At 39.6% G+C, this 12,253-nt stretch overlaps 1 protein-coding gene across 1 annotated transcript in view; it reads left to right on the forward strand.

The window, feature by feature from the left end:
• The window catches only part of LMOD2 (leiomodin 2), a 53,963-nt gene extending 47,223 nt beyond the window's left edge, over positions 1 to 6,740 (forward strand). The window contains exon 3 of the mRNA XM_078680917.1: positions 6,321 to 6,740. Coding sequence (XP_078537043.1) covers positions 6,321 to 6,347 — 27 coding nt within the window. The 3' untranslated portion in view covers positions 6,348 to 6,740. The remainder of the gene's footprint in view (positions 1 to 6,320) is intronic.
• Positions 6,741 to 12,253: the final 5,513 nt, after the last annotated feature.

Raw genomic sequence — 12,253 nt, forward strand, 5'->3', positions numbered from 1 at the left:
TCCTCCTTTATCCACGGCCTCTCTGATTTCCTCCGTTGATTTTAATAGAGCCAGCTCAGTGCTATGTAAAGCTCTGAACCCATATTGTGATGGATCTAAGATGTTATTGATCAGCAGGAAATCGCTCAGTTGTCTATTCGTTTCTTTTTCTAACTGTTTCGCTGGCAGCAGAATCCTAGGGATAGGTCTATAGTTATTAGGGTCCTTAGGATCTAATGACTGTTTCTTCAAAAGTGGCAGCACAGAGGCTGTTTTCCATAATTTGGGAAAGATACCAGAGGATGGAGCTGCATTGAGCAGAGGTGTAAGTGCAGTTTCTATCAAGTCAGGGATTTGCTTAATGATCCACACTGGACAGGGGTCACCGGGTGCGCCAGATTTAATTAAATCCAGCAGTGGTAAGTGGTAAGTGATAGGTGGTAAGTGGGCATATACTGTTGGTTGTGTGGAAATATAATTGTGGGAGTGCAGTCAGATATGATACTTTTTGGTGTGCAGCCCAATGATGTATTGCCCCTTAGTTATCTTCCAGATTTTCTCTAAGGAAGTCTTGCCCCACACGATGTAGATAGCTGCTGATACCTCTGTAAGTGGACATGTGGACCTTGTAATTGTCCCAATGTGTTAAGTGATTTATTTTGTTCTGGTTAATGATACTGATTTGTGGTAACCGTCTATCAAATAGTTATCTCAACAGTCTTAAAATTGTTCTAAGCAGTTGTGGGTATGGAATTTGCTCTATGCTGTAAGGAAGCACATTTTATTCTTTAACTCAGCAATCTGCAAGACATAATGTTTACATCTCAGAAGTGCGATATTATGCATATTATTTTCATTCAGCACTGCTTCCTTTGTATGACATTGTATGGCCTGATCCGGTACATTCACACCCATGTCATATAGCATTAATGTTTAAGGCAGGTGGAGAATACCTTAAACATGGTTTTGTATCCTTTATTCTGGAGAGCATTTACCCATCTTTCATTTAATTTTAATACTAGTGATGGAGACTTTTTATATATTGTATTGAAAGGCCATGTATGTAAAATGCAAAAGTAGTTGATGTAAGAACGCCCGGGCAACAACCTTTGGGAAATAATGTTTTTAGTTGAAATTTCATATTAGTTACATCAATATAGAAATTTTATATCATACAACATTCTAGAAATCCCATTTTAAATATTGTATGCAACAAAAACATACTACAGGTGAAATCAAATACTTTTAATACTAAAGGAATGCAATTTGTTTTTGAATAAAGGATACATACTTAACAACTGATATCTTAAGATGTGTGTTTCCAAAAATACTTCTTCTAGGAACTATACTCATTTGACTCTCATAACCTATGTAGTTATTTTTATTATGGTTTCATATATCATCTCCAAATTAACACATGGGTAAAAGACACTCATTCAACTAGGTGTTTATTATCTTTCATTAAAATGGTAATCATAGCTTATATAAAAGAGTTTGGAGACCTGAATGCTTTTAAAACATACATAATGTAGGCAGCTTTAAGATTAATCAAGATGAAAGTTGTTTCCTGTTAAATTCACCTCTGAACCAATATTGGACTGGTTTTAATTGAGATGTTATGGTGTAAAATTCTTCATGACAGTAGCCTGCATCATTCAACTCTTATCCTGAAACACAAGCACAGTTATGTATAATTTACTTACATATTTGCTCTAGACGCTGAACAAATACTTGATGGTTCAATGAGAAATGATCCTGTTTAAGTGTTCCCAATCCAATGCCTTTATTTTAATTTGTAATTTGCCTAGCTACCTGTATGAGCGATTTATTTTTCTGCTTCAGAAACACACAAATATTCAACATGTTTTACCCTTTAAATGATGCCTCTATCACAGGTATTTAAAGTGCGTTTCAAGAGAAGGCCAAATTTAGAGTTGGGTGGTGATGAAAAATTCTCCAACTTGTGCAAAAAGTTCTAAATCCTCCATCAGAGTATCCTGTTTGGGTGAGGAATCCACACCAGAATTACCTCCACCCGAATAAACTAATCATGATGGTATTTTGCATTGCCTTCTAACAATAAAGCAGACCCATGGTCTCCTTATGTTTAGTAGTTTCAGAATTTTGCAAATATAGCTGGTAAATCTCTAGTTTTGATCAATCGCAACCCTTATGGTACAAATTCTTTCCTTTGGTATATGCTATTAATTCTCTGCCTGTATGTGCTTCAAGTTCTCCCTTGCCTGAGAATAAAAACATATCTACTATATGCTTATTAAATATTAAGGGATTTTGTTTCTGTTCAACTATTTTTGAAATGTTGATGTTTCCTTAATGACCTTTGTCTGCCTTAGAAGACAGACTTCAGATGAAATACTAATAGGGAGTTGGAAAAGTATTATGACTGGTTTGATTGTTTCATCAAATACAGCCATTAACCTACATACAGAAATGAAATCAATCTGCAGATAAATCTAACCCTTTTTGTGATGGATATTGCCGGTTGGAAGCAACCACTTTTCTCCATTGTGGCTGCCATTGATTCAGTGGTAATGGTGAATGTTACATAGGTCTCTCAATAGCAGGGCAATGTATTTCAACAAGAGCTCAGCCACTTTATGACCTAAAGCCAATGGCACTTCAAGAACTTATTTTGATTCTAAGGGCATGATTAGGATGGCGGGCGGACTGCCACTGACCCTAATCCCTACAATGGGGGCAGTGCCTTAGCCATAGGGATTACAATGTCCCTTTCTGACAGCCTTTTCATTGTGGTCCCACCGCCATTGGAAATGCTGTCGGAAAGGGAATTTGGGGACCCACAGCAGGGCCCGTCCCATGTAGGCCTCCACTGTGTGACCAGGGGGCACATGTGGTGCCCCAACAAACATCCAGGCACCACATGGTGCCTGGCACATGGTGCATGGATGTTCAAAAACATCCCTTTTTCTATTGTGGTTTGTGCTGCAGCCCTTTTTCGTGGCGCAGCACAACACACAATGGAAAAAGGGATGTTTCACATGTGCATATAGGATAACCACTCCAATGTTCTTCCATGCTGCTTCAGGCTGAAAAAAGGATGTTAATCAGTAATCAGCAGAGGACTGTAGTGGCCTGTCCCTATGTCAGACTGTGTACAACCATGTTCCACAGATAAGTGCTGGAGATTGTGGTGCCAGGAGGAAGCATGGTGCCATAGTGCTGCCAAAGATGACCATGGGACGGAGCATGACACTTGAAGCATTTTCTCTTTCAGAATTCTGTATATTTCACCTTATCGTTTAATACATAGAAATAGGGATGAAATGTCTGAAGGAGAATTTCAGTATCCCAAGCTATTCTTTATAGGTAATAAGCAAAACTAATACATGAAGAAAATAAACTATGTGCAAAAACACTTAAAATGTCAACCTAAAATTAGTTTAATAATCATTCAAAGAAACACAATCACTAGCGGCTCTTCCTGTGAATGACTACAGAAAATATCCACCAATACTACAACTTAAACCAAAAAGCTCAGAACTGAACGCCCAATAACTGTCCACATACTGATACATTTGAGTCCCCTCCATTCTGCATCTATCACCAATTCCTGGAGCAGTAGCACCATAAACTTCCCACAAGCTAGTGTGACCAACATTAAACAAATCTCAAGATACATGGATACAGATAATATCAGTATTCCTGTGACTCTCAGGATGATACTGGTCAACCCTGTGGACCTGAGAACAAAACACACAAATCACACCCATTATATATCATCTCTGTAAGAGAAATCTGTCCAAGTGATGAAACCCCTCGTTGTACAGACAGATGGCAAAACTTTTAAACTCAGGAGAGTGTCATGTCAAATCTCTCTAGACCAGGGCTAAAGTTATTCACGTATCGTGGGCTGACTGGGTGTCTTACCAGCTCACACTCCCCGATCTAAAAGTAGGATAAATCAATTTTTCATGTGCAAATAAACTGACAAACCCACACTTTGATTTTGTTTGCTGGTAACTTGCAGAACTAGTGATAAATTGTGTAATTATAAAAATCATAATCTATATTAAAATAGTACTCAATTAATTTGAATGAGTTAATAATTAAAAGAAGACAGGATCTACCAGTTTCTATGCTCCAATGTCTATCAAAATGTGTGACCTGAGGACTTAGGGGCCCATTACCATGGCATAGTTTTGGGCTCGAGACCGTCCGACAAGGAGTCGGCAGTCCTGATAGCCCAATTACAATACAATCTCATGCAGGCAATTGTAAACATGCCTTTTTATATTGCGGCTTATGCTGCTGCCTGGAAAAGGGCCGCAGCACAAGTGGCAATAGAAAAAGGGATGTTTTCAAACATCCATGCACCGTTTGCCTGGCACACGGTGCATGGATGTTTGGGGTAGCACCACATGTGTCTCCCTGGCCCCATAGCAGAGGCCCACGGGGGACGGGGCCCTATTAGGTGCCCCCAAAGTCCTTTTACGTCTGCCTTTACATGGCAGTGGGACCGCTGTGACCTGAAGACTTATACCTCACTACGATGGCATTGTTTTGGGCTTGACACCGTCCGCCAAGAAGTCAGCGGTCCCCATAGCCCAATTAGTCCATTCAGCATATCCTGCTAGTTGCAGTGCTAGCTTTACCCAGGCTGACACTACAGAACAGATACTACAGGCAAAATCTACAGAACAGGAATCAGCCGCAGAGCACCAGGGATCTCTGCTGACACCCTCAGTGAGTTGTAACAAGCAGTTTCTTTTGCCAGTTATGCTATTCACTCTTTGATCAACTAGTGCTAGTGCTAAAATTATATATAAATACTTCAGTTTCTTCTGAAGCTTTATTTCTAATTTTTATCAATATGATACGTGTCACAATGAATTCAAAATGTTCCTCATGCTATATATAGGTTCACCACAAGTTATCTCATTCTCTAACTTACCAACTATACATTTTGAAATTCTGGCTCTCTTCCTAAGGTCAATTAAATGTATACATATACACCCAAATCTAAAATATAAGGCTACTGGATATGTGTAGCAAGTAATATAGCATCCATTTCAAATACCCTCATCAAGGGTATTGTGCAACCATATTTTTCATTGTTTTGCTTCTTGTTGGCATTTTGACAAAATGGTTATTGCTCACATCTTCACAGAACTGAAGGCCCACCATTTCCTTAAGGACCTCTTTGTTTAGTTTTTTCACTATTTTTTTGTAGCTTAGCCTTTCATGTTAAAAAAAACAGTTCATGCCTTGATGTTCATTCGTTCCTCTTGGCTACAAACTGTCAAGCTTCTATCTAAAATCTTTTTTTCTTATATTTGCTTATGCTTCTCTTGCCACCATGTATCAATTCTTGCTTTTTTGGAAAATTTGAAAACTCATTTGATGGATTTCATGTTTATATTTGATAATTTTAGAGCAACTGGATTCTCCTGGAGTCATACACAACTACATTGATCAATACATCCGAGTTTTGCTTTGGGTTTTGTTAAGCCAATGTAATATATTCTGCTGGGTCATCTTATGCCATGGATACAAAAACTTCTATCGCATGTTGTATGCCATTTAACTGCAATGTATTTTGTGTCTTGGTAATGTACTTTGTCACGCTTAGCTATAAAATTTCTGTTAAACTGTAGGTAATTTACAAACATTTATAAATACATTTCTCACTCCTGTTTGTACATCTAAAATGCATATGACTAATCAGATGATGGTGCTGCACTTAAAGTGGGAAAATGCAGTTCTTTCACATTCTTACCAGGGCTAAGGAGGATGTTTAGAAATACAATAGGATTTTTGTATTTTTGGGAGAGAAAAAAATATATTTTACAATTATAGATTTTACAAATACAAATATGCCAACCCATGGCATACATAACCTGCCAAACTAGATTCCACTTACAACGTATAAGACAACCAAAACACAGATATTTGTGTGAGTAGTGCACCTTTGCTGCATGATTAATCACACTTTTAAATTGAACACATATGTGTGATTACTAATTTCTGGAATGAACAAGTTCATTCCAAATCTGCAATTTTCTTCTTGAAAAAGGGCCTTAAAGTTAGATCTATTAAACCAATGTCCCTTTCCAGAGACTTGTGTTTCTTCTTCTAGTAGCCCAAAGCAAAAATGTGTAATCCCACCATTGATGACATTACCAGCCTCTGGCGGAGCCACACAAATGAATGCCTAATAGATCATATTGTAAGCAAAATACGAAATTCTCTCAAGTATGTGGGCAATTTGGATGATTTTTTTTAATTTATGAGCACAGTATGAGTTTTCTTTGCTTCAAACGTTATGTTAATATTATGTATTATTTAAAACTGTGTTACAGGTGGAAGTACCCAAATCTCTACAATAAGGATCCTGGTGTACAGAAGAAGAACAGTGAAATAGTGGTCAGAGGAGCTACGTTGAGCTGCTCAAATACATTTCATGGACTGGACAGTGAGATCCCACCAAGATGGTTACTGTGGTTCTAAATGTTCCTTTACTTGTTAAGGTTTTTCGACATATAAATCCAGCCACAATACATTATGGGAAAAATCTGAATTTTATCTGTAAATATGTAAGTGAGGATATTTTTTATTTGTTCAAAAGTTTGTTTATTTACACCAAAAAGCATGTATCTACTGTTGATTAAAATGTCATTGAATGTTGTCATTATGTGCATACATTGCTCACCGGAGGGATGACGCAGAAGTGTATTACTATGTTTAAAGCATTTCCAATAAATGAGTTTGAAGTTTTTAAACAGTTTTTATGACATTTATTATACTGCTTGATGGTGTAAATGAGGCTTTAACTTGGCCCTCAGAAAGTTGTCAACCAGTAATTGATGAATTTTATTTCATTACCCCCTTTCCTGGTGGAGGGAGCACTGAAATATGCTGTATTTCAAAGCACACTTTGTAGGGATGTATTTTAGGTGTAAACAACAATTCTGGAGAGATCAATTGTGGAGTGGCTGCAACTAAAACGGTTCATTGTCTCTTAAGCTGCAAAGGAATACAAATACTGAAAAGATTTGTTTTATGGAGAGACCAAAGGGAATATCAATTTAAGTAAAAGTTAAACAGGTTTCAAAACCAGAAGGCGATAGAGCGAATCCTTTTTTCTCAAACAAATTCACAAAGACCAAGTCCACCGAGGTGATGCTTCTCCCTGTCTATAAAAAGATATATTTTTCAATGAAGTAACCAAAAGGAACACCCATTTAATTAACTGTTAAACAGGTTTCAAGTCCAGAAGCCGCAGAACAAATCTATTTTTCTGAAACACATTCACATTGACTTAAACTACTGAGGGGATTATTCTACCTGTTACGGTTAAGAGCAAACCAGCTAAATGAACAGTCCTGATTTCTGTGGCCAGTTTATCTGACAGACAAAACTTTTCCATGTGCTATCATTCATATCTATTCAGTTGGAGTGCTCCAAATGTAAGTGGATTGCTTAATGTAAACAACTCTGGGGCCATCTTCAAAGACCTTCTGCCTCCCTACTTCCTCTGGCATCCCCTTTTCCACCCCACTCCCCAGGTAAAATTATTTTTATCTCTTTAATTTATTTATTTATACTATGGCCTGCAGCTGCAAAGCTCTTCCGGGCTGCTTCCTCCGATCTGTCATGATAGAATGGTAAAAGGATAATTACCCACCATGCATTACGATGCATGCACAAGGGCCTGTTATGACATGCTTCTTGACGTAAATGTGCACATCAGTGACTAACTATTGTATTGTATTGTAATTGAATTTATAGCGCTTACTACCCCTGACGAGGCATCGAAGCACTTTTCAGCGAGTAGCACTCTACTCCGGAACCCAAAAAGGATTAGTGGAGGCTAGTATAGTGAAAATTTGAGTTAATTTGAGCGGTGGACATGTGAGCGTTAGTTGGAGTGAATAGGACAATGGGAGGATAGAAGAGGGAACAGTCTAAAAAGTGTTTATTGGGAGTTCCTAGTAGTAAGATGAGGTTTGGGATGAGTATAAGAAGAGACGGAGGAGGGAAAAACCTCTAGAAATGTATTAGGGAGATCATACTAGTAAAATGTGTTTTGGGATGTGTCAAAGGAGGGACAGGTGAGGGAAGAATTTAGAAGGGTTGTTTGGGAGATCATAGTATTAAAATGAGATTTGGGGTGATCCAAGGAGGGATAGCAGCGGGAAGAGTCTAGAAAGTGGTTATTTTTAAGATCATAGTAGTAGGATGAGGTTTGGGATGAGTAGAGAGTGGTGGTAGAAGATATATTGAGAGAGGTACAGGGTGAAATATATAAATATATAGATACATAAGTACATATTATTATACATATTTATATCAAGAAATACACATATCTAGATTCATACATATAATGCAGGAAAGGCAAAAATCTAAGCCACTTAATATACTGCTTTTCGCACACTTAAACAAATGATTTTTCTGCTAAAAAACGAGTGCCTCATACAATTTCCAATCACAGTTTAAACCGTAAAGAAGATGAAGTAGTCTTTTAAATACACTCTGCTTTGCCTTTGAGGGTGTAATTTGCCTTTTTAACTTTAAAAATAAAAAAAACAGGAGGGCCACTGCAGGCCTAAGCACAGGTACAGGTGAAACAAGGACACGAATTGAAACAGTCACTGGTGGAAAAAAAGCGGCAGTTTTTACAACACAGTATATGTACATATACATATGTATATGTGTATGTGTATTTGTATGTTACCTACTGGCAGTTGCCAGTAGGTAGGTATAGTTAGGACCTAGTTCCCATCAGAAAAGTGTTTTTTGACTTACCTATTTCTTTGCCACTGGTTGACGAATCTTCACAAACTTATCCAAGAAAAATGAGCCTCTGATTCTACCTGTGCATGGAACTTTTCATCGTGATCTGTCAAGCGTGGGCTGAGAAAGAAAGCGGGGGTTAAAAATGTGTTTTTTCCATGTTTATGTCCTTTGACCCTATCTGTATCTAAAGAACCCGAAAGGCCACTTCACTGACTCAGAGTCTTAGACTCTACTTTACTCACAAATGCTTCCTCTGACTGTTTATACCACTTAGCGCCAGGATGCTCCCTTGGGAGCAACAGTGGCGCTTTATAAATTCCAATTTCAATTCAATTCCCAAAGAGATTTTAGACACAACTACAGCCCGAACCACCTGACAAAATTACACCCCATTTGGTAGAAAGATCGCTCTTAGTCCAGAAAGTGCCTTTTTTCTTATTGGGTGTAAATCCATTCAGTAGTTTTAGAAATATTAACCCAAACCACATTTAAATTAGATTAGATTGAAGTTTATGAAGCGCTTGGTTACTCCAGATGGAGTGTCCCGCACTAAGACATCCCAGTCCCTACATAGAAGCCCTATCCAAAGACAGCAGAGATTAGCACCAGTCCCCCGAAGGTGACTGAAAGAACCTTGTTTTAAGTTTTCTACGAAACAGCACTCTGAGCGCTGCATCCTCAGCTCCAACGGCAGTTGATTCCATGATTTTGCTGCTAAGAAGCTAAAGGATCTGCATCATAAACGTGCCTTTTGAATTTTTGGCACTGTCAACTTAGCAGTGCCCGCGGACCTAAGATTCTGGATAGGTCTGTAAGGGTTGAGTACGGGGCGAAGATAGCTAGGTCCTTTCTCATTCGGAATCCTATGGCAGAAACATACAGGCACATGCATCATTGTTGGCGGTAAACAACGTTTACCACGAATTTTTTACAACGCGGTACCTTTACCACGCGGCCGTTACAACGCAAGTCGTTACCACGACTTGCGCTGGAGGGCGCTGTGGGATAAGGAATTTTATAAATTTATATTCCAACACCTTCCCTAGTATCCACGGGGACTGGTGTTGGAATATAAAGTTATAAAAATCCTAAATCCGCGCCCTCCAACGCAAGTCGTGGTAACGACTTGCGTTGTAGCGGCCGCGTGGTAAAGGTATGCGTTGTTACAACAACGTACATCCTTGTTGGCTTTTGTAATTCCTTAATTGCGATTTTTAAGGAATCGCAAAAGCCTATGCATGTAGAAATTGCTTAAAAAATAGCGATTTCTAAACATTCCTTAATTGTGACTCGCAAATTGCGAGTCGTAATTAAGGAATACCTCCCCATTCATTCCTATGGACCTAGCGGCCCATAGGAATGAATGGGGAGATATTCTCAATTTGCGAATCTCAATTAGAGAATCGCAAATTGAGAATGCAATTTCAAGGGTGCCAGGGTGTCAAAAGGACACCCTGTTGAACCCCTGAAATTGATCCGTGCACATATTTTGCGCACACACATGCCCCAAGGGCATGTGTGTGCGCAACATGAAACTTTGAAAAATGCACAAAAGTGCATTTATCAAAGTTTTTGCAAATTACCATGAAGTTCAACTTCATGGTAATTTGCTCCCCCAAATAGCGAAATCACTAATTCTTTTACTTTCATGCATTGCATTTAAGGAATCGAAAAAAGCGATTCCTTAAATGCAATTGCAATTTGAGAACTCAAAATTAATACCGAATTCTCAAATTCAGGGCCTTGACGCTTGATCCATCGCAAAAGCTAATTTTGCGATCACAAACGGCCGATTTTTGCGAATCGCACCATTGCAATTGCAAAAGGCTTTGATGCATGTGCCTGATAGAGCTTTAAAAGTAACTCTGTTCTGCACCGGTAGCCAATGTAGTTTCCTGAGGGTCAATCCCACCGGGGTTCGCCTTGGGATGTACAATATCATCCTGGCAGCTGCATTCTGGACTTTCTGCAGCATTCTAATATTACTTTTAGTGACCCCTAGGTAAAAGATATTGCAGTAATCCAATCTTGATGTAATCAGAGCCTGCATAATGGTCTTTTTAGCATCCAGAGGTAGAAGATCTAGAATTTTTCGTAGCATTCATAAAGGGTATGTGCCGGGCAAAGCTGATATATGTTCTCTAAAAGATAGGGTATTGTCAAACCAATCTCCCAAATTTTTAATCTTCGGTTTGGAAATCGGAGTCGGCCCTAGTTCTTTCGCCCTCCAGCTATGAGACCAGATGGACGGCTGTTTACCAATTACCATTATATCAGTTGTGCCTGCATTTAATTGGTGGCAACTGAAATTCACCCAATTTGCCAAATCAATAAAGCAGGCTTTGAATATAGGCGTGGCCTCTATATCCTTCTGGTCCAATGTGATAATCACCTGAGTGTCATCATCATATAACACCAGCTTCACCCCATGTTTCAGTACAATGTCTTACAAGTGGGAGCATATACACATTAAATAACGTTGGACTAAGGGCAGAACTCTGTGGCACCCCTTGTGATAGAAGGCAGATCTGAGACTTAAAGGGGTGCTGCAGAACTTGAAAGGATCTGTCTTGTAGGAAGTGTTTGATCCATTCCCATGTGCTACCTCTGATAATGGAATCCCACTGCCGCTCCTAAAGAAGGCCGTGTGATACCATATCAAAAGCCGCACTTAAATCCAACAAGATCAGTGCTGCCGTCCTATCTTCATCAGCTGCTATTGTAAGCGCCTCGGAGGCCAAGAGAAAGGCAGATTCAGTGCTGTATAAAGCCCTAAAACCAGATTGAGGTTCATGAAATGCCTGGTGTTCTTCTATAAACTTAGTCAGTTGAGAATTGAGAAATTTCTCTGCAATTTTTGCAAACAAAGGCGGCGGCAATGATACTGGTCTCTGATTTTCTGGAAGCGTAGGATCTAAGAATCATTTCTTTAAAAGAAAGTACGGACTCCAGCTCTATTATGAAAAAAAAGGGCCAGGGGAGCAGCACAAAACATTCTTTTGGTGTGGGGCAGCCCCCCACCCCAAGCCTCAATAGGCCCCTGGGACCCTATTCCCCGTTACCAAATTCCATTGAAAAGTGGAGGGCTCATGCGCTTCCCCTTCTAAGCCTAATAGCCCCGGGGATCCTGTCATGGGGTTGAACTTGCCTTCAAGGGGAGGGGGCGTACGGCTGCCTTACCTGAGCCTGTTAAGGCTGCGGGAACCCCATCCCTCTGGACCGGCTCAATTATTGTGTTCCCGGGAGCCCACATCCAAGACATAGCGGTTGCAGCGGGCAGGGAAAGCTCCCCCATGGTGGGAGCATTTTTAAACCTTCTGCTGGGTGGAACCATGCATGCCTTCCCTGCCCACAGGAATGTGGGCAGGGAGACAAGTCTGCTGCTTTCGCTGGGTGGGAGCTTAAAAAATGCTCCCACCAGGTAGGAGCAAACTTTTATTTACCTGCCCATGCTCTTGCGGGCAGAGAAACACACATTGACCAAACCACCAGGCGG

This window comes from Lissotriton helveticus, chromosome 1_1 (assembly GCF_964261635.1).
Source record: "Lissotriton helveticus chromosome 1_1, aLisHel1.1, whole genome shotgun sequence".
NCBI lineage: Eukaryota > Metazoa > Chordata > Amphibia > Caudata > Salamandridae > Lissotriton > Lissotriton helveticus.